The sequence below is a fragment of the Triticum aestivum genome, chromosome 7B (genome assembly GCF_018294505.1).
Source record: "Triticum aestivum cultivar Chinese Spring chromosome 7B, IWGSC CS RefSeq v2.1, whole genome shotgun sequence".
Classification (NCBI taxonomy): Eukaryota; Viridiplantae; Streptophyta; class Magnoliopsida; order Poales; family Poaceae; genus Triticum; species Triticum aestivum.
The window spans coordinates 620,215,729-620,243,720 of NC_057813.1; the positions used below are offsets into that span (position 1 = coordinate 620,215,729).

The following is a 27,992-nucleotide window of genomic DNA, read 5'->3' on the forward strand; positions in this document are numbered from 1 at the left end:
TATTTATATGAGTAATATCTTTTATGGTCATGCACACTTACAGAGTGGTCTATTTTTATTAAATCTCGATAGTAGTGATACACATATTCATAATGTTGAAACCAAAAGATGCAGAGTTGATAATGATAGTGCGACTTATTTGTGGCACTGCCGTTTAGGTCATATCGGTGTAAAGCGCATGAAGAAACTCCATACTTATGGACTTTTGGAATCACTTGATTATGAATCACTTGGTACTTGCGAACCGTGCCTCATGTGCAAGATGACTAAAACGTTGTTCTCCGGAACTATGGAGCGAGCAACTGATTTGTTGGAAATCATACATACTGATGTATGTGGTCCAATGAATATTGAGGCTCGCGGCGGGTATCATTATTTTCTCACCTTCACAGATGATTTGAGCAGATATGGGTATATCTACTTGATGAAACACAAGTCTGAAACATTTGAAAAGTTCAAAGAATTTCAGAGTGAAGTGGAAAATCATCGTAACAAGAAAATAAAATTTCTACGATCTGATCATGGAGGAGAATATTTGAGTTACGAGTTTGGTTTACATTTGAAACAATGCAGAATAGTTTCGCAACTCACGCCACCCGGAACACCACAACGAAATGGTGTGTCCGAACGTCGTAATCGTACTTTACTGGATATGGTACGATCTATGATGTCTCTTACTGATTTACCGCTATCATTTTGGGGTTATGCTTTAGAGACGGCCGCATTCACGTTAAATAGGGCACCATCAAAATCCGTTGAGACGACGCCTTATGAACTGTGGTTTGGCAAGAAACCAAAGTTGTCGTTTCATAAAGTTTGGGGCTGCGATGCTTATGTGAAGAAACTTCAACCAGATAAGCTCGAACCCAAATCGGAGAAATGTGTCTTCATAGGATACCCAAAAGAGAATATTGGGTACACCTTCTATCACAGATCTGAGGGCAAGATTTTCGTTGCTAAATTCGGATCCTTTTTAGAGAAGGAGTTTCTCTCGAAAGAAGTGAGTGGGAGGAAAGTAGAACTTGATGAGGTAACTGTACCTGCTCCCTTACTGGAAAGTAGTTCATCACAAGAACCGGTTCCTGTGACAACTACACCAATTAGTGAGGAAGCTAATGATATTGATCATGATACTTCAGATCAAGTTTCTACTGAACCTCGTAGGTCTACCAGAGTAAGATCCGCACCAGAGTGGTACAGTAATCCTATTCTGGAAGTCATGTTACTTGACCATGGCGAACCTACGAACTATGAGGAAGCGATGATGAGCCCAGATTCCGCAAAATGGCTTGAAGACATGAAATCTGAGATAGGATCCATGTATGAGAACAAAGTATGGACTTTGGTTGACTTGCCTGATGATCGGCAAGCCATTGAGAATAAATGGATCTTCAAGAAGAAGACTGACGCTGATGGTAATATAACTATATACAAAGCTCGACTTGTTGCAAAAGGTTTTTGACAAGTTCAAGGGGTTGACTACGATGAGACTTTCTCACCCATAGCGATGCTTAAGTCTGTCTGAATCATGTTAGCAATTGCCGCATTTTATGATTATGAAATTTGGCAAATGGATGTAAAAACTGCATTCCTGAATGGTTTTCTGGAAGAAGAGTTGTATATGATGCAACCGGAAGGTTTTGTCGATCCAAAAGGTGCTAACAAAGTGTGCAAGCTCCAGCGATCCATTTATGAACTGGTGCAAGCATCTCGAAGTTGGAATAAATGCTTTGATAGTGTGATCAAAGCATATGGTTTTATACAGACTTTTGGAGAAGCCTGTATTTACAAGAAAGTTAGTGGGAGCTCTGTAGCATTTCTGATATTATATGTAGATGACATATTGTTAATTGGAAATGATATAGAATTTCTGGATAGCATAAAGGGATACTTGAATAAAAGTTTTTCAATGAAAGACCTCGGTGAAGCTGCTTACATATTAGGCATCAAGATCTATAGAGATAGATCAAGACGCTTAATTGGACTTTCACAAAGCACATACCTTGATAAAGTTTTGAAAAAGTTCAAAATGGATCAGGCTAAGAAAGGGTTCTTGCCTGTATTTCAAGGTGTGAAGTTGAGTCAGACTCAATGCCCGACCACAGCAGAAGATAGAGAGAAAATGAAAGGTGTTCCCTATGCTTCAGCCATAGGCTCTATCATGTATGCAATGCTGTGTACCAGACCTGATGTATGCTTAGCAATAAGTTTATCAGGGAGGTACCAAAGTAATCCAGGAGTGGATCACTGTACAGCGGTCAAGAACATCCTAAAATACCTGAAAAGGACTCAGGATATGTTTCTCATTTATGGAGGTGACAAAGTGCTAGTCATAAATGGTTACGTCGATGCAAGCTTTGACACTGATCCGGACGATTCTAAATCGCAAACCGGATACGTGTTTTTATTAAACGGTGGAGCTGTAAGTTCGTGCAGTTCTAAACAAAGCGTCATGGCGGGATCTACATGTGAAGCGGAATACATAGCTGCTTCGGAAGCAGCAAATGAAGGAGTCTGGATGAAGGAGTTCATTTCCGATATAGGTGTCATACGTAGTGCATCAGGACCAATGAAGATCTTCTGTGACAATACTGGTGCAATTGCCTTGGCAAAGGAATCCAGATTTCACAAGAGGACCAAGCACATCAAGAGACGCTTCAATTCCATCCAGGACCAAGTCCAGGAGGGAGACATAGAGATTTACAAGATACATACAGATCTCAATGTAGCAGACCCATTGACTAAGCCTCTTCCACGAGCAAAACATGATCAACACCAAGACTCCATGGGTGTTAGAATCATTACTGTGTAATCTAGATTATTGACTCTAGTGCAAGTGGGAGACTGAAGGAAATATGCCCTAGAGGCAATATTAAAGTTATTATTTATTTCCTCATATCATGATAAATGTTTATTATTCATGCTAGAATTGTATTAACCAGAAACATGATACATGTGTGAATACATAGACAAACTTAATGTCACTAGTATGCCTCTACTTGACTAGCTCATTAATCAAAGATGGTTATGTTTCCTAACCATAGACATGTGTTGTCATTGGATTAAAGAGATCACATCATTAGGAGAATGATGTGATTGACTTGACCCATTCTGTTAGCCTACCACTTGATCGTTTAGTATGTTGCTATTGATTTCTTCATGACTTATACAAAGTTCCTACAACTATGAGATTATGCAACTCCCGTTTACCGGAGGAACACTTTGTGTGCTACTAAACGTCACAATGTAACTGGGTGATTATAAAGGAGCTCTACAGGTGTCTCCAAAGGTAGATATTGAGTTGGCGTATTTCGAGATTAGGTTTTGTCACTCCGATTGTCAGACAGGTATCTCTGGGCCCTCTCGATAATGCACATCACTATAAGACTTGCAAGCAATGTGACCAATGAGTTGGTTACAGAATGATGCATTACGTAACGAGTAAAGAGACTTGCCGGTAACGAGATTGAACTAGGTATTGGATACCGACGATCGAATCTCGGGCAAGTAACATACCAATGACAAAGGGAACAACATATGTTGTTATGCGGTTTGACCGATAAAGATCTTCGTAGAATATGTAGGAGCCAATATGAGCATATAGGTTCCGCTATTGGTTATTGACCATAAACAGTTCTAGGTCATGTCTACATAGTTCTCGAACCCGTAGGGTCCGCAAGCTTAACGTTACGATGACAATTTTATTATGAGTTTATATGTTTTGATGTACCGAAGGTTGTTCGGAGTCCCGGATGTGATCACGGACATCACGAGGAGTCTCAAAATGGTTGAGACATAAAGATTGATATATTGGAAGCCCATATTTGGATATCGGAATCGTTCCGGGTGAAATCGGGATTTTACCGGAGTACCGGGGGGGTTACCGGAACCCCCCCAGGGGTTAATGGGCCTACATGGGCCATAAGGGAGAAGAGGAGGGCCGGCCAGGGCAGGCCGCGCGCCCCCTCCCCCCCCTAGTCCGAATAGGACAAGGAGGGGGGGCGCCCCCCTTTCCTCTTTCCCCCTTCCCCCTTCCTTCTCCAACAAGGCAAGAGGGGGGAGTCCTACTCCCGGTGGGAGTAGGACTCCTCCAGGCGTACCCCTAGGGGGCCGGCCGCACCTCCCCCTCCCTCCTTTATATATGGGGGCAGGGGGGCACCTCTAGACACAAGTTGATCTTCGTGATCGTTCCTTAGCCGTGTACGGTGCCCCCTCCACCATATTCCACCTTGGTCATATTGTTGCGGTGCTTAGGAGAAGCCCTGCGTCGGTAGAACATCATCATCATCACCACGCCGTCGTGCTGACGGAACTCATCCCTAACACCCTGCTGGATCGGAGTCTGGGGATCGTCATCGAGCTGAACGTGTGCTGAACTCGGAGGTGCCGTACGTTCGGTGCTTGGATCAGTCGGATCGTGAAGACGTACGACTACATCAACCGTGTTGTCATAACGCTTCCGCTTTTGGTCTACGAGGGTACGTGGACACACTCTCCCCTATCGTTGCTATGCATCACCATGATCTTGCGTGTGCGTAGGAAATTTTTTTAAATTACTACGTTCCCCAACAGCTTAGTCCGTTGAGGCAATCATAATCATACATGCTAGACTTCTAGGGTTTTAGCCATTACGATCTCGTGGTAGATCAACTCTTGTAATACTCATATTCATCAGGAGCAAACAAGTAGGAAGTAGGGTATTACCTCTATAGAGAGGGCCCGAACCAGGGTAAACATCGTGTCCCCCGCCTCCTACTACCATTGACATCATACGCACAGTTCGGGACCCCCTACTCTAGATCCGCCGGTTTTGACACTGACAATGGTGCTTACATTGAGAGTTCCACTGCGTCATTACCAAAAGGATTGATGGCTCTGTCAATCATCTACAACAAAGTAGTCCAGGGGGAGGTCTTGCTCCCCGGACAGATCTTCGTATTCGGCGGCTTCGCACTACGGGCCAACTCGCTTGGCCATCTAGAGTAGATCAACAGCGACGCCCCTGGCCATCAGGTCAGGTTTGGAAGCTTGAATTACGTTCCCGATATCCGTGGAGACTTGATCTTTGACGGATTCGAGTCCATGACAGTCGCTCCCTGCCACTACGATGAACATGACCTAAATCTGTCATCAGACCATGCCCAGGAGATAGCGCATGTAACTTCTCTAGTGCTAGATCCAGAGCAGACTGCGTCGTCCGAGGATGGGAAGCTCAACCCCGTCGCGGAGGCCGCAGACCCAGCGGCGTTAGAGCTGCACACAGATCCAACCTCGAGCGGGGCCTGTGTCACCGGAACCTCAGATTCGTCTCCGGCCATAGGTTCCGAACCGCGTGCATCCTCGCCCATTGAACCTGATCAGGTGCCGATCATCGATTTTAGCTCCGTGACCTCTTCCGGCACTCACCTTCAGGCGATGTGCTAAACTCGTTAAAAGCCCTCTTCTTATCAGGAGACTTTCAGCTGAACTATATCCGGTTTGGATTGGAGGCTGATGACGGAGAATTTCGCTTCCACCCACCACCCACTTCATAGCCACTGTCGAGGACTTCAACGACATGCTCGATTACGACTCCGAAGACATCGACGGTATGGACGACGATGCCAGAGAGGAGCAGGCTCAAAAACCACCGCTTACAGGGCGCTGGACAGCCACTTCCTCGTATGACATACACATGGTGGATACACCCAACAGCGACAATGAAAAGGATCCAATCGAGGATAAGCCTCCCGAGATACAGACAAACCGCCGACGTTAGCGGCGCCGGTCTAAACCACGCCGTGGAAAAAACAGCAATACCAGCACAGGAGAGAATAATACTCCGGACGACGCCGAAGACAATGAAGACCCCGTTGAGCCAACTTCCGAACAGGACGAACGGGAGGATGGGTGAGTTAGCCCCAATGAACAGGCTGTTAACGAGGACTCGGAGGACAGTAATTATCTTCCACTATCCGACGATGAGGCGAGCCTCGGTGACGAAGACTTTATCGTGCCTGAGGAGCCCGTCAATCAGGAGCGCTTTAAGCGCCGGCTAATAGCCACTGCAAGGAGCCTGAAAAAGAAGCAACAGCACCTTCAAGCTGATCAAGACCTACTCAATGACAGATGGACTAATGTCCTGGCGGCCGAGGAATACGGCCTCGAGTGCCCAACCAAAAGTTACCCGAAGCGCAAACTGCTACCCCAATTCGACGACAAGGCGCTGGAGCCCTTCCTACCAGCACATAATGCGGCTGACCAACCACCACGTGGCCAGTGAGGGAGTCTTGGATTAGGGGGTATCCAGACAGCCGGACTATATACTTTGGCCGGACTATTGGACTATGAAGACACAAGATTGAAGACTTCGTCCCGTGTCCGAATGGGACTCTCCTTTGCGTGGAAGGCAAGCTTGGCGATTCGGATGTTAGATCTCCTTCTCTGTAACCGACTCTGTGTAACCCTAGCCCCCTCCGGTGTCTATATAAACCGGAGGGTTTACTCCGTAGGACAAGAACAAGAATCATAATCATAGGCTAGCTTCTAGGGTTTAGCCTCTATGATCTCGTGGTAGATCAACTCTTGTAATACTCATATCATCAAGATCAATCAAGCAAGAAGTAGGGTATTACCTCCATCGAGAGGGCCCGAACCTGGGTAAACATCGCGTCCCCAGCCTCCTGTTACCATTAGCCTTAGACGCATAGTTCGGGACCCCCTACCCGAGATCCGCCGGTTTTGACACTGACGGCTGGGACAAAGGGGCAACTAAAGCAGAACACCAGCCCGCACTACCTCGCCATAAAAACATAGACACAACAGCTCGGTGATACACATATGACCTGCGGCATGACCTGGAAAACAGAGCAGGTGATGTCTACTACACAACCTTCTTCTTGTAGACGTTGTTGGGCCTCCAATTGCAGAGGTTTGTAGGACAGTAGCAAATTTCCCTCAAGTGGATGACCTAAAGTTTATCAATCTGTGGGAGGCGGAGGATGAAGATGGTCTCTGTCAAACAACCCTGCAACCAAATAACAAAGAGTCTCTTGTGTCCCCAACACACCCAATACAATGGAAAATTGTATAGGTGCACTAGTTCGGCGAAGAGAAGGTGATACAAGTGCAATATGGATGGTAGATGTAGGTTTTTGTAATCTGAAAAATATAAAAACAGCAAGGCAACTAATGATAAAAGTGAGCACAAATGATATTGCAATGCTTCGGAACATGGCCTAGGGTTCATACTTTCACTAGTGCAAGTTCTCTCAACAATAATAACATAACTGTATCATATAACTATTCCTCAACATGCAACAAAGAGTCACTCCAAAGTCACTAATAGCGGAGAACAAACGAAGAGATTATGGTAGGGTATGAAACCACCTCAAAGTTATCCTTTCTGATCGATCTATTCAAGAGTCCGTAGTAAAATAACACGAAGCTATTCTTTCTGTTCGATCTATCATACAGTTCGTACTAGAATAACACCTTAAGACACAAATCAATCAAAATCCTAATGCCACCTAGATACTCCAATATCACCTCAAGTATCCGTGGATATGATTATATGATATGCATCATACAATCTCAGATTCATCTATTCAACCAACACAAAGTACTTCAAAGAGTGCCCCAAAATTTCTACCAGAGAGTCAAGGCGAAAACGTGTGCCAACCCCTATGCATAAGTTCACTAAACCCGCAAGTTGATCACCAAAACATACATCAAGTAGATCACATGAATATCCCATTGTCACCACAGATAAGCACGGCAAGCCATACATCAAGTGTTCTCAAATCCTTAAAGACTCAATCCGATAAGATAACTTCAAAGGGAAAACTCAATCCATTACAAGAGAGTAGAGGGGGAGAAACATCATAAGATCCAACTATAATAGCAAAGCTCGTGATACATCAAGATCGTATCACCTCAAGAACACGAGAGAGAGATCAAACACATAGCTATTGGTACATACCCTCAGCACCGAGGGTGAACTACTCTCTCCTCATCATGGAGAGCGTCGGGATGATGAAGATGGCCACCGGTGATGGATTCCCCCTCCGGCAGGGTGCCGGAACGGGCTCCTGAGAGGTTTTTGGTGGCTACAAAGGCTTGCAGCGGCGGAACTCCCAATCTAGGTTATTTTCCAGAGGTTTCAGTATTTATAGGAATTTTTGGCGTCGGGAACAAGTCAGGGGGGTCTCCGGGCTGTCCAAAAGGAAGGGGGCTTGCCCAGGGGGGGTGGGCGCGCGCCCCACCCTGGTGGGCAGCCTGGGACTTGATGTCTACTACACAACCTTCTTCTTGTAGACGTTGTTGGGCCTGCAAGTGCACAGGTTTGTAGGACAGTAGCAAATTTCCCTCAAGTGGATGACCTAAGGTTTATCAATCCGTAGGAGGCGTAGGATGAAGATGGTCTCTCTCAAACAATCCTGCAACCAAATAACAAAGAGTCTCTTGTGTCCCCAACACACCCAATACAATGGTAAATTGTATAGGTGCACTAGTTCGGCGAAGAGATGGTGATACGACTGCAATATGGATGGTAGATAAAGGTATTTGTAATCTGAAATTATAAAAACAGCAAGGTAGCAAGCGATAATAGTGAGCGTAAACGGTATTGCAATGATAGGAAACAAGGCCTAGGGTTCATACTTTCACTAGTGCAAGTTCTCTCAACAATAATAACATAGATAGATCATATAACAATCCCTCAACATGCAACAAGGAGTCACTCCAAAGACACTAATAACGGAGAACAAACGAAGAGATTATGGTAGGGTACGAAACCACCTCAAAGTTATTCTTTCAGATCAATCTATTCAAGAGTTCGTACTAGAATAACACCTTAAGACACAAATCAACCAAAACCCTAATGTCACCTAGATACTCCATTGTCACCTCAAGTATCCGTGGGCATGATTATATGATATGCATCACACAATCTCAGATTCATCTATTCAACCAACACAAAGTACTTCAAAGAGTGCCCCAAAGTTTCTACCGGAGAGTCAAGAACGTGTGCCAACCCCTATGCATAGGTTCATTGGTGGAACCCGCAAGTTGGTCACCAAAACGTACATCAAGTGGCACATGATATCCCATTGTCACCACAGATAAGCACGGCAAGACATACATCAAGTGTTCTCATAAAAGACTCAATCCGATAAGATAACTTCAAAGGGGAAAACTCAATTCATCACAAGAGACTAGAGGGGGAGAAACATCATAAGATCCAACTACAATAGCAAATCTCGGGATACATCAAGATCGTGCCATAGAGGGAACACGAGAGAGAACACGAGAGAGAGAGATCAAACACATAGCTACTGGTACATACCCTCAGCCTCGAGGGTGAACTACTCCCTCCTCGTCATGGATAGCGCCGGGATGATGAAGATGGCCACTGGTGAGGGATCCCCCCTCCGGCAGGGTGCCAAAACGGGCTCTCGAGAGGTTTTTGGTGGTACAGAGGCTTGCGGTGGTGGAACTCCCGATCTATCTTGATACTCGATGTTTTTAGGGTACGTAGGCTTATATAGGCGAAAGAAGTTGGTCGGGAGGTGCTCGAGGGGCCCACGAGACAGGGGGGCACCCTATAGGGGGGCGCCCTCCTATCTTGTGGCTTCCTCGATGACCCCCCGGCTTGCACTCCAAGTCTCCTAGATCATAATCTTCCCAAAAATCACGCTGCCGAAGGATTCATTCCATTTGGACTCCATTTGATATTTCTTTTCTTCGAAATACTGAAACAGGCAATAAAACGACAATATGGGCTGGGCCTCCGGTTAATAGGTTAGTCCCAAAAGTAATATAAAAGTGTATAATAAAGCCCATAATCATTCAAAACAGATAATAAAATAGCATGAATGCTTCATAAATTATAGATACATTGGAGACGTATCAGGACTCTTCTAGCCCAACTCTTTCACTCCACAGGCTTCTTTTGGTCCACAGAAAATATCAAAAATTGGCACGTCAATTGGACTCTGTTTGGTATTCCTTTTCTGTAAAACTCAAAAACAAGGAAAAAAACAAAAACTAGCCCTGGGCTCTAGGTTAATAGGTTAGTCCCAAAAATCATATAAAATAGCATATAAATGCATATAAAACATCCTAGATGGATAATATAGTAGCATGGAACAATAAAAAATTATAGATATGTTGAAGACATATCAAGCATCCCCAAGCTTAATTCCAGCTCGTCCTCGAGTAGGTAAATGATAAATTCAGAATTTTTGATTTGGAATGCTACCTAGCATATTTCTCAATGTAATTTTCTTTATTGTGGCATGAATGTTCAGATCCAAATGATTCAAGATAAAAGTTCATATTTACATGAAAACAATAATACTTCAAGCATACTAACAAACCAATCATGTCTTCTCAAAATAAGTTGGCTAAATAAAGCTATCCCTACAAAATCATATAGTCTGGCTATGCTCTATCTTCATCACACGAAATATTTAAATCATGCACAACCCCAATGACAAGCCAAGAAATTGTTTCATACTTCGATGTTCTCAAACTTTTTCAACTTTCACGCAATACATGAGCGTGAGCCATGTACATAGCACTATATGTGGAATAGAATGGTGGTTGTGGAGAAGACAAAAAGGAGAAGATAGTCTCACATCAACTAGGCGTATCAAAGGGCTATATAGATGCCCATTAATAGATATCAATGTGAGTGAGTAGGGATTGCCATGCAACGGATGCACTAGAGCTATAAGTGTATGAAAGCTCAACAAAAGAAACTAAGTTGGTGTGCATCCAACTTGCTTGCTCACGAAGACCTAGGGCATTTTGAGGAAGCCCATCATTGAAATATACAAGCCAAGTTCTATAATGAAAAATTCCCACTAGTATATGAAAGTGACAACATAGGAGACTCTCTATCATGAAGATCATGGTGCTACTTTGAGGCACAAGTGTGGAAATAGGATAGTAGCATTGTCCCTTCTCTCTTTTTCTCTCATTTTTTGCCTTTCTCTTTTTTTATGGCATTTCTATTTTTTATGGCCTTTCTCTTTTTTTTATAATGTCCGAAGTCTCATCCCGACTTGTGGGGGAATCGTAGTCTCCATCATCATTTCCTCACTTGGGACAATGCTCTAATAATGAAGACCATCTCACTTTTATTTACTTATAACTCAAGAATTACAACTCAATACTTAGAACAAAATATGACTCTACGTGGATGCCTCCGCCGGTGTACCGGGATATGCAATGAATCAAGAACGACATGTATGAAAGAATTATCAAGGTGGCTTTGCCAAAAATACGATGTCAACTATATGATCATGCAAAAGCAATGACAATGATGGAGCGTGTCATAATAACGGAACGGTGGAGAGTTGCATGGCAATATATCTCAGAATGGCTATGGGAATGCCATAATAGGTAGGTATAGTGGCTGTTTTGAGGAAGGTAAATGGTGGGTGTATGGTATCGGCGAAATTTGCGCGGCACAAAAGAGGCTAGCAATGGTGGAAGGGTGAGAGTGCGTATAATCCATGGACTCAACATTAGTCATAAAGAACTCATATACTTATTGTAAAAATCTACAAGTTATAGAAACGAAGTACTACGCGCATGCTACTAGGGGGATAGATTGGTAGGAAAAGACCATCGCTCGTCCCCGACCGCCACTCATAAATAAGACAATCAATAAATAAATTATGCTCCAACTTCATCACATAGCGGTTCACCATATGTGCATGCTACGGGAATCACAAACTTCAACACAAGTATTCCTCAAATTCACAACTACTCAACTAGCATGACTCTAATATCACCATCCTCATATCTCAAAACAATTATCAAGCATCAAATTGATCATAGCATCCAATTCACTTTCTATGATAGTTTTTATTATACCCAACTTGGATGCCAATCATTCTAGGACCAATTTTGTAACCACGGCAAATACCATGTTGTTCTAAAAGACTCTCAAAATAATATAAGTGAAGCATGAGAGATCAATAATTTCTACAAAATAAAACCACCGCCGTGCTCTAAAAAGATATAAGTGAAGCACTAGAGCAAAATTATCTAGTTCAAAAGATATAAGTGAACTACATAGAGTATTCTAATAAATTCTGAATCATGGGTGTCTCTCCCAAAAGGTGTGTACAGCAAGGATGATTGTGGTAAACTAAAAATCAAAGACTCAAATCATACAAGACGCTCCAAGCAAAACACATATCATGTGGCGAATAAAAATATAGCTCCAAGTAAAGTTACCGATAGACGAAGACGGAAGAGGGGATGCCTTCCGGGGCATCCCCAAGCTTAGGCTTTGGTTGTCCTTGAATTATCTTGGGGTTCCATGGGCATCCCCAAGCTTAGGCTCTTGCCACTCCTTATTCCATAGTCCATGAAATCTTTACCCAAAACTTGAAAACTTCACAACACAAAACTCAACAGAAAACTCGTAAGCTCCGTTAGTATAAGAAAATAAATCACCACTGTATAAGAAAACTCGTAAGCTCCGTCAAAATAAGCAAACAACACATAGAAAACAGAATCTGTGAAAAACAGAACAGTCCGTAGTAATTTGTATCAAACATATACTTCTGGAACTCCAAAATCCTACAAAATTAGGAACGCCTGAGAAATTTGTGTACCAATCCAGATCAAAACGAATCAGATCAAAAGCACGTTTATCTGAATTATCAAAACTAATTTACTGGGTGCAAAAGTGTCTGATTTTCGGCAGGATCAACACAACTATCACCGTAAGCTATCCTAAAGGTCTTACTTGGCACTTTATTGAAACAAAATCTATAAAACATGATTAATAAAGTAACATAATCATGTGGATGCACAAAAACAGTAAGGGTAAATATTGGGTTGTCTCCCAACAAGCGCTTTTCTTTAATGCCTTTCTAGCTAGGCATGATGATTTCAATGATGCTCACATAAAAAATAAGAATTGAAACATAAAGAGAGTATCATCAAGAATATGACTAGCACATTTAATCCCAACCCACTTCCTATGCATAGGGATTTTGTGAGAAAACAACTTATGGGAACAATAATCAACTAGCATAGGAAGGCAAAACAAGCATAACTTCAAAACTTTAAGCACATAGATAGGGAACTTGATATTATTGCAATTCCTACAAGCATATGTTCCTCCCTCATAATAATTTTCAGTAGCATCATGAATGAATTCAACAATATAACCAGCACATAAAGCACTCTTTTCATGATCTACAAGCATAGAATTTTTATTACTCTCCACATAAGCAAAATTCTTCTCATTCGGAATAGTGGGAGTATCATAAGAGACTCGAATACTATAAATTGTTTCCATATTAAAAGGGTAATATTCAGAAAAAGGGTAATCATAATCATGACAAGTTTTATAAATATAATCATCACTACTTTTTATAGCATAAGTTTCATCACAATAATCATCATAAATAGGAGGCATGTTATCATCATAATAAATTTGCTCATCGAAACTTGGGAGGCTAAAAATATCATCTTCATTAAACGTACCATCCCCAAGCTTGGGACAAACATTAATTGCAGCAAATATATTCTCAAACATGTCATTCTCATCAAACATAGCATCCCCAAGCTTGGGCCTTTTCATATCATAAGCATAATCACTCTCATCATTAATAGTATGTATAGCACCAATAGTATAGCAATGGTCATCATCACAATGAGTAATAGGAGCAACATCATTTGGGAGGGATACCTTTTTACCTTTGCTTCTCCGTCTTTTCTTTTTCTTCTTCACATCATGTGTGGGGTTAACCCTCTTTTTGGAGCTCCTTATTAATGAGATTGGTTGAATAGAAGGCTCCTCCTCGTGACCTGATTCATCATAAGAAATAATAGGAGGATATTGGGAAGTCTCTTCCCTTTCATCAGTATTCTCTTCATCTTCTATTTGCTTTCTTTTCTTTATGTAACTGGCAATATATAGGGAGGGTGCCCTAGGCTTCAACCCGGGCATTGCGTGCGCTTTGGCGGGCCTTGGCAAGTTCGGACTCCTGATCCGCAAGGTTGCGCTTCAAGGACTCGCATTTATTCACGGTGTCCTGGAGCTTCTGCTGGACCTTACTGACCCTGGCCTCATGCTTTTCACGGGCGGCTTGTTCTTCGGCCGCTCTCTCCTCGGCCTCAGCCAGCGCCTTTTTAAGGGCCTCCACCTTGGTCGCCGCTTCTACAAATAAAATGGCACTATGGTCATTACAATTCATCTATCCTTTCTGATATACAGAAGGTCATTGCATACCTTGTTTATCCTCTAGCTGCTTTTTCACGCTGCCGGGATCCTCCTCGCCCGCTCCAAACTCTGCTTCAGTACAGAAACCTCAGCAGTATGAGAGGTCATAGCCAGTAACGATGCCTGCTTGTTCACATTGACTCATCTAGTTAGTCTCCTGCGAAACTTGTTTGATCCTCTATCCTGCTTTTCTTTTCGAACACAGGACAGTGTCTCAGGGGCTACGGTCTATACTGTGACATTCTTTTTACATAATTGCGTTGCTTACCTCAAAGCCTGTTAGAAGGCTGGTGTAGGCTTCGGTCAATCCGCTCCTCGCAGACTGAATCTTCTCAACCACCGTACCCATAAGGGTACGGTGTTCCTCAACAATGGAAGCACTTCGCAGTGCTTCCATTAGAGTGTCCGGTGCCTCTGGATGGACAGAGGTCACCGGTGGAATAGGCGCACCTCCTTCTTTTGAGAGAGGTTGTTTGCCTGATTCCGGAGCCGTATGGGTCTCCGGAATTGTATTCAGCTGGAGGGCGAATTGGATATGGCTCCCATCGCCAGTATCCATTGGGATTTTCTCCCTCATGTGTCCGGCGGCCAAGGTTTCACCCTCTGGCGCCGCCTTGATGACCTCCTACGTCTCTCCCTGGCCTGGGGGTCCTTCGAGAGAACGCCTCGGTGCCATTAGTGGCCTTGGGAGAGGAAGCCGCTGGAAGGGACCCGCTGTCCATCGCCTCCGGGTCCAGTGAATCTCCCAAAGATGAGGACCGCTCGAGTTCGGACCGAACCGGACTGCAAATGCATGATTCAACACGTTAAGACTATGAAGTAGAGAGGCCGGATATATGAATGCGTCCTAGTTTTTGAGTACTCACGATTTGGCCAGGGGCTTGTCCCTGGGGCGCCATTCCGAGCTGCTAACGGTGGCCGCTGTGGAGTTGTCCGAGAAGGAAGCTTTCCCCTTATTGGACGCTTCGGCCTCTAGACGCATGGAGGCCACCCTATTCTTTCTTCCCACCTTAGGGGGAGAGTTGCTTTCCTACTCCTCTTTGTCCTCAGCGGCGGAGGAGTGAGTCTCGGTGCATTCGGACGTCATGTCCGAAGCACCCTTGCGACAGAGACCACCTCTGGTCCCCTTGGCCTTCTTCTTGGCCTTCTTCTCCGGCGCTTGATAGGGCGTCGGGACCAGCATCTTCATCAGAAGTGGAATTTCTGGGTCTTCGGGCAGCGGAGCCGGACAGTGAATCAGCTCCGCCTTCTTTGTCCAGCCCTGAGAGAATCAATGGGGAGGCTTAGGCATCTTCCTCGAGTATGCAAGTAAAGGATACACCTTGAAAACATGAAAAACTTACCGGACTAGTGGGATGGGCCAAGTCGTGCCCACGGTCCTCGGCCGTATCCTGCCACGTCTCGCTGGACATGAAGAGCACCTTCCAGATGTCTTCGTGCGTAGTGCCGAAGAAATGCAGTAGGGTCTGGTGCTTGGTCGGACCGTACTCCCACAAATGACATGTACGGCTTTGGCACGGAAGGATCCGGCAAATAAACATCACCTGGATCACATTGACGAGCTTGATATTCTTGTATGTCATGCTCCTGATGCGCATCTGAAGCGCTGTCAGCTCGTCTGGCGAAGACCAGTCCAGGCCCTTCTCTGGCCAGGAGGTGAGCCGCATCGGGGCTCCGGACCGGAATTTGGGAGCCGCGGCCCAGTTTGTGCTGCGTGGCTCTGTGATATAGAACCACGATTTCTGCCACTGCCCCCCCATGGTCTCCACGAATGAGCCTTCGGGCCATGTGACGTTGGGCATCTTGCTCACCATGGCGCCTCCGCACTCTGCGTGTTGACCACTCACCACCTTCGGCTTCACATTGAAGATCTTTAGCCACAATTCGAAGTGGGGTGGAATGTGGAGGAAGGCCTCACACACGACAATGAATGCCGAGATGTTGAGGAAGGAGTTGGGGGCCAGATCGTGGAAATCCAGCCCATAGTAGAACATGAGTCCGCGGACGAAAGGGTGGAGGAAATCCCAACCCGCGGACAAAGTGAGGGATGAATACTACCCTCTCATGGGGCTCCGGGGTGGGGACGATCTGTCCCTTGGCCGGAAGCCGGTGGGCGATTTCCTTAGCCAAATACCCCGCCTCCCGGAGCTGGGTAATGTCCTTCTCCTTAACGGAGGAGGCAATCCACTTGCCCTGCGCTCCGGATCCGGACATGATTGGAGTTCTTTCTTGGGGCGGAAAAGATGAGAACTTGGGCGCTGGAGCTCGAGAATGGGGGAGGCAGAGAGAGAGGTGGCGTGGGTGAAAGGGGTGAATCCTTATCTCTTTACAAAGGCAGTGAATATCAAGCGCCTCCCCACTCGCCATAAAACTCGCCTATTCCCCAAGGATTGTGCACGCGGAACGGTTGGGTTACCCACGCCCGTATTGATGAGAATCCCGCAATAAGGGGACACGATCTCTGCTTTGACAAGACGTGCCAATGAAACCACATTTCAAAATATGGAGCGGCAGGCTAAAAAAGGTTCGAATAATGGTCGGGCGACGACGTGATGTCACGCTACAAAAAGTTGTCAGCGGATTGGACTCGTGAAATATTATACTCTCTGCGGTTGTGTGTGGTACTTGTTTTGCAAAGCCGGACACGTTTTCTGTGTTCAAAGACTATCTTGGAGTATTCGGAGAAGGAACCCGCCTTGCAATGCCGAAAACAATCTGCGCGTCGGACACCTCGTCATTGAAGCCTGGTTCTGGGCTACTGAGGGAGTCCCGGACTAAGAGGTCCTCGGCCGTCCGGACTATGTAGCGTGGGCCGGACTGATGGGCTATGAAGATACAAGACAGAAGACTTCTTCCCGTGGCCGGATGGGACTCTCCTTGCCGTGGAAGGCAGGCTTGGCGTTCGAATATGAGGATTCCTTTCTCTGTAACCGACTTTGTATAACCCTAGTCCCCTCAGTGTCTATATAAACAGGAGGGCTTAGTCCGTAGAGGCAATCATAATCATACATGCTAGACTCCTAGGGTTTTAGTCATTATGATCTCGTGGTAGATCAACTCTTGTAATACTCATATTCATCAAGATCAATCAAGCAGGAAGTAGGGTATTACCTCCATAGAGAGGGCCCGAACCTGGGTAAACATCGTGTCCCCCGCCTCCTGTTACCATCGACCTCAGACGCACAGTTCGGGACCCCCTACCCGAGATCCGCCAGTTTCGACACCCACAATGCACTCACTGGGCCTGACCTTGGGAGTCGCAAGGGGTGAGCTGGAGCAGATGGTTCCTAAAGGCAAGGAGGTAACCACAATGGAGATTCTCCTCTCGGCATTGGCAGAGCAGATGGAGTCTCCGGATCCTTGACAGCTAGTTCGTTGGTACGAGTACTGCTCCAGCCTCTCCTCGCCAAATCCAGAGGTGGAAGGGTTGGTGAATTTGCGTATTATACAGGTCATCGACAAGGACATAGAGAAGAAGGATGCAGACGATGAGGAAGAGGATGTTGAGGAGGAGGAGGAGGAGGATGCAGAAGAAGAGAGCTACCAGGATGGTGAGTCTGCGGCGAGCGCGGCAGACGTGTAGGCCTTGGCGGCACGGCTGCCACGCACAGCGATTTCGGCGGCGGCGGCGTCCTCCAGCGGCTACGTGATGAAGCTATGGGCCACTTGTCGGCCTGTGGAGGTGCGCGACGATGCGGCTGTCTTGGTGACGCGGAGGCGCAGGTCCTAGTTCCGTGACCAGGCATGAAGCTATCAACAACATGTGTTGCCACCTGCCGAAGCAGGAGAAGATGGCGTATGTTGCCACAACTGGAGACGAGGAAGACACCATTGTGTGGCCGCACACGAAGAAGAAGATGGACTTATTCGCGCGTCATGGTGGCGTTTTTTTTCTGAAAAGAAAGGAGGCCGTAGTGCCGCTCATGGCAACAACACTGACGGGAGTTGCAACAACTCCGGCGACGGCAAATCAAGATTAGGGGGAGATTTAGAATAATCGTGACTTGATTTGTCAGTTATACTAGTAGGATACGCGCGCCTTGCTGCGCCGATTTTCTCTACTTCTTGTTGTTCTTTATTTGACATGTAAATTTATAACATATATATATTTAGGCCACACACTATGGTTGTATTATTTTATTTATTAAAGTATGATTCCTTCATCTCATACTAATTGTAGCTCAAAAGGTTGTATCTAACACTGAAATGCTGCAAGGTACATCCATTTGAGCAACAATTAATACGGAAGGAAGGGAGTCGTAAAAGAAAAGTTGTGAAGAGTATCAACAAAAAGACAGAACTCAACAAGTAAAGCATGCCATTAGATAATTCGAGCGTGCCAATACAATATTCGATAGTATAATGTTTATTCCTGACAACAAATAGGTTTTCTTTCTCATATCTTCAATAAAAAAATCAAATTACTCTTACTACAGAGAGATAATACACCATGGTCGTGAGTACTAACTTGGAAACTTTAGAAGTTCATTACCAATTCCAGCTTCGCCACTTAAAAATATTTGTTAGAACGACAAATTTGATACATAAATAATGTTTGATTACAACTTATTTACTAAATAAAATGAAGATATAAGAATCACTCTGCCTTATGTCGCTGCCGATGACCTAGGATGGGGATGGGCAGCAAGCCATCGAAGGGTGATTCCCAGATTTGGACATGGCAAGGAAGTGCATAGGCAAAGCTGTGATCGAATATTATGATGTGGCCGGAGCAAAGCATGGAGATGGCCGAAAACCTAATGCACTGGAACCGGAAAAAAATTAGGGACAGAACCAGATATGCGGCAACGGAAGATTCCGCATGAAATCAACCGCGAAAATGGCGACGAAGAAAGCCCACTCAACAATTCTCGCCGACCGTGAAACCGAAACCCTCCTTCCACATATCATCACCAACGGACGCAACACTAAGAACATCCCCATCGACATGTGTATATCTTGTCTAAAGTTTGGTATACACAATAGTCCAAAAAGATCCATTATTTATAAAACCAGTTTTTCAGTAGATTCTCTATATTTCTTCTCTTATACTTTAATATATGATCTTAGAACTACATATTCAACTACCATTTAAACTATTATAATTCGAACTGCACAGAAGCTGAACTGATTTATAGAACTTTCATCTTCTTCCATAAGAAAAAAATCAAAACAAATTTCCAATCCAATAGCATCATCTCTACATATATAGCAGTAGTAGCCTCACCAATTGCTGCAAGCAAATCCGATAGCAACACCTCTAAATAAATAGCAGTAGCAACGTACATCTGTAATCACGGCAAATAAATCAAACAGCAGCTTCTCTAAAAGAATAGCAGCAGCAACAGCTTCCCTGAACTAACACGACCGGAACGCCGCCGCCCGTGCTTCCCCACAATCAACAGTGACACTGAACTCCGTTCCCACTCGTCCGCCCATACCACAGCGAACGGAGGCACAAAGCCGGCCGCTGCTCCCTTCCCCTTCTATGCTCGTGCTTCCTCCTCCGTCCGCTCCCGGCTGCAGTCAAGCTTGTACTTCGTCCTCATCCGGCATATGCTGGCACGACCAGAGCTCTTGGCTACGTCCAGGTTGACGACGGCTGCTCCCTTCCCCCTCCTCCGCCCAGACAACAAGGACCGCAACCATGCCGCCGGCCGCAGTTACGACCCCCCCCCCCCCCCCCCCCCCCCCCCTCTCCTCCAAATCCACACCATCGCTCGCTGCTCCACCCATCCTCAAAGGATCAGGCACAGGTGGGCGTGTCGGCGATCGGTTCCGGCACAGATGCTATGACACATGAGCAGTAATCCACGGCAGCCGACGCAGTCATACGTCTCCGCGTGGCCGCGGACCGCCCCAGGCGACCTCTCCCACGGCCGCATCAGAGAAATCTCAGGGGCCCATGACGGCACGCGGCGCCCAGCTAATCCACACGACTTCCACGAAAGACAGGTAGAGATGAAAAACGGATACGCAAAGGGACCCAGCTGCCCACACAAACCTTCTCACCCACTGTCACCCGGGACCCACATAGTTTTCACACCTTCGATTCACCGGAAGAGCTCATTTCACGGGAGCTTAGTATCTGTACTGATTAGTGCGACCGTAGATAGCTACGTGTGTGTGTCGTGCCCGGTCGTAGCTAATACGGTTAGTTGGGTGTAAGGGCATCTCCAGCCGCGCCCCCAACAGCCCCCCCTCCAGGCCACTTTTTCGGCGCCGGCGCCGAAAAAACGGCCCAGTCGCGCCCCCAGGACGCCGAAAATCGCCGGTTCGGACTTTTTTTTCGCCCGGCGGTCACAGGCAGAACCCGGCGCGTTGGAGAGTCGTTGGGGACTCCGGCGCTAGGGAAAAGCACGCCTGGCCCACACCGACAGGGGAAAAGTCAAGGTTTTCTTCCCCCGACTCGCCTCGCACCCCCCGCGCCCTCGGTCACCACTAGCTATATCCCGGCGACGTCCGCCGGCCTACTCCGCTAGATAGCCATTCCCCGCCGGAAAATAGTAGCGCTTCGCCGCGGCAGCCCCTCCCGCAGCAGCTGGGCGTTTCCGGCCGCGGAGGCGCGGTTTAACGGCGGGTACACGCCCACCGAGCGCAAAGTGTTCGGCGTTTTGACTGTCTCGGCGATGAACTCGGATGAGGAGGAAGAGCTCGCCGCGCTGCTGGAGGAGGAAGCCGCGGCCGACGTCCAGGAAGAAGAGCATCTGATGGTGCTCGCCGCCCTCGCCCAGCTGCTGACGAGCAATGAAAAGCCGCGTTGAGGTGGCTCGGCGCCGGGGCGGGTGAAAGCAAAGAACCGGCATCGTCTGCAAGGCTACTGCATGCTCTACTCCGACTACTTCGCCGATGCTCCACTTCATGGCGAGAGAACATTTCGGCGCCGTTATCGGATGAGCCGAAAGCTCTTCCTCAAGATTGTGAATTCCATCCGGGAGTTCGACAACTACTTCAAGTGCAAGATGGATTGCACTGGCGCTCTTGGATTCACCTCCATCCAGAAGTGCACGACAGCGATGAGGATGCTTGCTTATGGAGCTCCCAGTGATTCACTCGACGACTATGGGCGCATGGCCGAGTCCACCAGCATAGAGTGTTTCTACAAGTTCTGTCGGGCAGTGGTGGCAGTGTTTGGGCCACAATACTTGAGAGCACCCAATGCGGAAGACACTGCTCGGATCCTAGTCCAGAATAATGCAGCAAGAGGATTTCATGGGATGCTTGGAAGCATCGACTGCATGCATTGGAAATGGAAGAACTGCCCATTTGGTTGGCAGAGGATGTACAAAGGCGCCAAAGGCGGTTGCAGTGTGGTGTTTGAGGCGGTAGCCACACAGGACCTATGGATTTGGCACTCCTTCTTTGGTATGTCAGGAACTCACAATGACATCAACGTGCTGCAGTGCTCTCCTGTTTTTGCCAAGCTCGTTGAGGGCCATTCTCCTCCGGTGAACTTCGAGATCAATGGGCACCAATACAACAAGGGGTACTATCTAGCTGACGGCATCTATCCGAAATGGTCGACATTTGTGAAGACGATCTCAAGCCCTGTGGCAGGAGGCAAGAACGCATGGTTTGCGAAGCTTCAGGAGGCTTGCAGGAAGGATGTCGAGCGGGCATTTGGTGTGCTCCAATCTCGATTCGCTGTTGTTCAGTACCCCGCTCAGACCTGGTCGAAAGATCAAATATGATCATGACTTGTTGTGTCATCTTGCACAACATGATCATCGAGAGCGAGCAGAAGACCCAGTGTTTGACATTGAACCATACTACAGGCAGGGTCCTCTAGCCGAAGTTGATCACCAGCTACCGGCAACTTGGACTGCCTATCTCAGTATGCGTCAGGAGATCCGAGACCCACAGGTGCATCATCAACTGCAGAAAGATCTGATTGAGTACCTATGGAGGCTCAAGGGGGACGCCACGTGATGAAATACGAGTTTTTATTTGTTGAACTATATAATTTGTATTAAACTATTTGTTGGTGTAGTATTTTGTTGAAGTATTTGATTTTTCTGTGATGAAATGTGTGATAAGGAATAATTGTGTTGATAATTGAACGCCGAGACACGGCGAAACCACGCCGAATATGAGCCTATTCTCGCCCATATGGGCCGTTTATTCGCCGAAATTGAGCTGCAAAATGGGCCAATTTCGGCGCCTGGGGGCGAGCTGGGGGCGACGACTGGGCGCAAAACCGCCCCCAGCGCCGAGTGTATCGCCGGCTCGCCCCCAGGGGGCGATTTGTATGCGTCCTGGGGGGGCCAACGGCTGGAGATGCCCTAACGTGCATGCATGTAGGGAGCTGCTGGGCGGGCCCGCGTCGTGTGCGGATGCGGGTGGGCCGAGCGGATCAGCGTTCGTACGTCCGCCTGTGTGCAGCCGCGTATAAAACCTCCACCCTTGTACTGATTGGTGTGGTATGTGCCTAGTTGTGTAAATAGAGGCACCGTTCGGCGGCGAGGCGCTCGTCGCAGGAAAATCTTGTGTCCAGTGTGCTCCTCTTCTTCTTTCACCTGCATACGTCCGAGAGGGAGAGAGACAAGTTCGTCCGGGTTTGTCTAAACATGGAGATCATCGCACAGGAGGAAGATGCAGAAGAGGATGGCTATCGGGGGCTGGAGTTCATATGGACGACGAGAATGAGCAGACAGTTAACCAGGAGCCCTAGGATGCCGATGTCGGCGAGGATCTGGCGGTGGTGGAGCAGTATGAGCCGGGATCTAAGACTGCCTCAATAGTGGTGGGGCGGTATGAGCTCTTGGATCAGTTTGAGTAGCATGCTCAACGCTCACACAGCTGCCTAGCTCGCCATCTTAAGCTTATCCACTAGTGTTTATTTTGTTGCTTGTAGTGCTGAGTATATACGCTGGTATGAATTTGGGTACCAAATTTAGGCAATTGTGGTGGTGGAGCGACCCATTTTACGATCATGTCAGTCATAGCGAGCACACGGTTGTATAGGTCACCATATTAGCTATCCGTCGTTGTAGATACGACGGCTGCGTGCATTAACACACGCCCTGGCCGGCAATTTGGACGGCCAACGGGATACATTATATTGATGACGGCATGCTTACATGGCTCCATCCGTTTCTTGTTGTTGGTTGATGGGACGGTATGTTAGTTTGGTGCTACAGACTTGTCACACGTCTGTGCGGACGAGCACCTCACTCCAGAGCAGCCCAACACGGCAGATCCGATGGATTCCACCGGCCATGCCCCCTGCTCGATGCAGCAAGCCCGCACCATCCGCCTCTACAACCACCACCCTCCGTGCACACACTAGGGAACCGACGGAGCCCAGGGGCGGACCTAGGATAAAAACTGACTGGGAGCACTCATCTATGGAAAACTCGTGAACACGTTTACACAATCGTATAAACGTCTAGCACTTTTCATCCAAAAAAAATCTAGCATTTTTCCTATAATAGTAAGATATTTCATCCACATTCTAAACGAAAGATACTTGATCCAGTAGTAACACCACAAGTTTAGCATTACACTAACCCCAACATTTCATATGGAGCAAAAGATACTTCATCCAGTAGTAACATGACGGGTTTACCACTAAACTGAAGAAACCTTACAAGATGGCTTTATATCTCAATAGTTTCATAGGTTGCAAAAGATAATATTTGTCTCCAAGACAAATGACACTACCTGTGAAGAGAAAACACATATTAGGACTAGGCATTTGAATATAATTGGAGATGGTAATTTAGAAAAGGTGTAAGGTATTAGACCATTACATTTCATTTCTCCCACGACGATCTTTCATCTTATGGAAACGGTCAACAATAACTTCATTACTAATTGTGTCCAGCAGCTCCTTCTCCACGAAGCAAATTAGGCTATGGCTCAAAAAATCATCACCAATTTTGTTACGCAAAGCATTCTTGACAATCTTCATCGCTGAAAAACATCACTCAACGGTGGCAGTGGCAACAGGGAGAGTTAGAGCTAGCTTCAAAAGCCGATATACCAAAGGATATGAGAGATGCTTCCTTGTATCCACCATCAGTTTAGCCAAATCACTTATTCTCTCCAAGCTGGAAAACCTTGTATCATGGAGTATATTATCTATATAGAGGCCAAGTTCATGCTCAAGAGTCACCATATCTTTGTGATTAAAGTCACCAGGATAAAACTTTGCTAATTTCAGCAACTTCTCCTTGTCAAAATGACAAAATAAATCACTTGGGCTCAAAGCAGACATGCATAGAAGCAACTCAGAATTTACCTCATTAAATATGTCATTAAACTCTTCTCCTAACAGATCTAGCACAGCAAAGAAACAATCAACACAATAATAATGCTCATTGTTAATGCCGGTCTTTTGTCTTGGCTTCTTTGGTTTAACATAGGCATCTTCCATGTTGAGGACTGGAATGTCATGCTTCTCGCAGAAACAACATACCTTCTTCATAAGAGAATCCCACCCCTCATTGGTTCTGAGCTTTTCTAACTCTCGTTTAGTTGATTCCACATCTGAAATAGCATTTGCAATGTCTTTATTCTTTCTCTGTAAGGTTTTTGACAGCCCATTTGTTAAAGCTAATATCATCATCATGTGTAAGAAAAATGCAGAATCAAAGGTCTGGAAATATTTGAGAAGACCTCTAGATTGACGCCTCTTTCCAGTATCTGTGCCATCTTTCTCAACATATTCTAGTACTTTAACCACCGACGAGAACATCTTGGACAAACCCAACAATGTTTTATAATGGGAGTTCCATCGAGTGTCACCTGGTCTTTGAAGTGATAATTCTTGATTCAGTCCACTCCCCGTAGCAATCTCTCCACATCCTATTGCTTTCCTCACTTCTTCTTGGTGATGCTCATGAAGTTGGTCTTTTCTCTTGCAAGATGCGCCCACAACATTCAGCAAAACTGAAACCATATCAAAGAAATCTCCGACCTCGAATATCTTCTTTGCAATAGCCACAACAACCAAGTTGAGTTTATGAGCAAAACAATGTACATAATATGCTGATTTGTTCTCGCTCATAATTTTAGCTTGCAAACCATTAAACTCACCAGACATATTACTTGCACCGTCGTAACCTTGGCCTCTAACTTGTTGAAGACTCAGCCCAAGTTGTGAAAATAATAAATCTATGCAAAACTTGAGATAAGAAGTTGTTGTCTCCTCCACATGAACAACACCAACAAACTTCTCTTGGACCAGTCCACACTTATCAAGATATCAGAGAACAACCGCCATTTGTTCTTTGTCGGAAACATCTCTACACTCGTCAACTAATAAGCTGAAAACATCATTACCAATTTCTTTCATCACATAGGCTAGTACTTCTTTTGCAAAGCACTCGGTAGTATCTCTCTGAATTGTTGGAGACAACATTTGATTATTATTTGGAGCATTCTTGAATGCCTTAGCAACAACATCATTCTGCTTAATAGTGTAGTCCATCAACTCAAGGTAGTTTCCTTTATTATCAGAATCTTTTGATTCATCATGGCCACAGAAAGGTTGTCCCTGATGCAACAAGTATCGACAAACATCAATTGCAACATTTAACCTGATGAGATGCTCATTTTTCTCAATTTGGGTTTGTCTATGAAAGTCTACTGGGTTTGATTGATCTTGCTTTAATAGATCCTCGCAATCCTTGAGTGCTCTATTGTGAAAGCTATTACGATCACCGATGTGAGTCACAAATCTCTCTGTCTTGTTCCAAGAGTTGAATCCTTCTACTACAAATGCATCATGCCCATGGTGGTTGTCTTTAATGTCGTCCCTAAATAAATAGCAGCATAAGCACTAGTAGAAAAAGGGGCTTTTGTCCCGGTTGGTAAGGCCCTTTAGTCCCGGTTTTTGAACCGGGACTAAAGGGTCGTTACTAATGCCTCTCCCCTTTAGTCCCGATTCTAACACGAACCGGGACTAAAGGCCGCGGCCACACCTTTAGTCTCGGTTGGTAACACCAACCGGGACTAAAGGAAATTTTATGATTTTTTTTGAATTTTTTTTAAATTTCTGAATTATTTTAACCTCTAGTCTCTAATCACCACCCCTCATCACTACGCAATTTATCCTCTAATATCTAATCACCCCTCATCATTCCAAATCATCTAACTTCCCGGACGGTCACCCATCCTCTCACTACTCTAGCCTGAGCATGCTTAACTTCCAGGTTCTATTCTCCCTCGTTTCCAAGTCTGCACTTGTTGTTTTCCTGACAATAGTAAGCTGTTAATCCAATTAACCCTCAGGAATTTTGCTTGAGCATGAAGTCACACATTTCACTTTTGAATTTGAAACTATTGTTTTAAAAAACAATAATTATTTAGTAACACTAATATTTCTTGAATAAGTAGTTTGACCATAATTTGACCATAGTTTGACCACAGTTTGACCATATTTGACCACAGTTTGACCATATTTGACCAAAATTCAAAAAACTGAAATAATTATTTAGTAACACTAATATTTATTGAATAAGTAGTTTGACCATTGTTTGACCACAGTTTGACCACAGTTTGTCCACAGTTTCACCATATTTGACCAAAATTCAAAAAAACTGAAATAATTATTTAGTGACACTAATATTCTTGAATAATTATTTAGTAACACTAATACTTCTTGAATATGTAGTTTGACCATATTTAACAAAAATTCAAAAAAACTGAAATTTTGTGAATTTTTTTGCCTCTAGACCTTGAAAGCCCCGTAACTTTTTTCTGTTAGGTTTTTGAGGATTTTGAAAATGTTTAACGGGGTTGCCCCGGTTAAATTTGGATGTAACTTTTCGAGTAGATGATTTTTCATATAAAAAACTTTTTCATCCGAGTTAGTATGCAAAAGTTATGCCCATTTTACTAAATTCTAGAGAGATTTTGCAAATAAAGTTGAAATTCACATTTGCAAATTTTCCCAACAACTAGACCACATATCACATGGGAAACTTATTTTTTTATTATTATTTTTTTGACATTTTCATTATCTTTATTGTTTTTAAAACTGAAAAGGCGATCCACTGGGGGGGGGGGAGTTTGAAAATGGGACCTTTAGTACCGGTTCGTGCCATGAACCGATACTAATGCCTCAAACCCCATTAGTACCGGTTGATGGCTCGAACCACCAACCGGTACTAAAGGTCTATGGCTCGAACCGGGACTAAAGGTCTAACCTTTAGTACCGGTTGGTGCCACGAACCGGTACTAATGGGCATCACACCCTTTAGTCCCGGTTCGTGGCACCAACCGGGACTAAAAGATCCAGATGAACCGGGACAAATGGCCCACGTGGCCCCTGGGCGCACGAACCGGGACTAATGCCCCCATTAGTCCCGGTTCTAGACTGAATCGGGACTAATGGGCTAACCCGACCTGGACCAAAGCCCTCTTTTCTACTAGTGAAGCAATATGCTTTGTGCTCCTTCTCGCTGTACTCCAGCCAATAAGCATAATCGTCATACCAATCCGGATTGAATCTCCTCTTCTTCTTCTTCCCAATCTCCCTGTATGGAAATTCCAATTTGCGGGGCTGATTAGGTCCCCAAATCAAATACTTCCTTCTTATCTCGTCACGTTGGTTGGGATGATAATCTGCCATTCGCTTCCTTTTAGCCGGATCCCGAGGGAGCTTGTTCAAATCAACTAGTTCGGGCACAGCAGAATTATGTTTCGCTTCAGGTCTTGATTCATTTCTACTACCACTTGAACTGTTGCTCGTGACAACTACCTGGGTGGTGGTGTTGGCATTTGCTGATTTCTTTATCAAATACTTCTCCAT

General features: G+C 45.4%; 1 protein-coding gene across 1 annotated transcript; it reads right to left on the reverse strand.

Moving 5' to 3' along the window:
* Window positions 1-24,158: 24,158 nt before the first annotated feature.
* LOC123158283 (zinc finger MYM-type protein 1-like) lies at window positions 24,159-27,992 on the reverse strand. The gene is made up of 4 exons (XM_044576337.1): window positions 27,676-27,992; window positions 25,841-25,995; window positions 25,452-25,741; window positions 24,159-25,385 (listed from the first exon to the last, which is right to left on the reverse strand). The coding sequence occupies exons 1-4, from the start codon at window positions 27,990-27,992 to the stop codon at window positions 24,159-24,161; spliced, it is 1,989 nt and encodes a 662-aa protein (XP_044432272.1).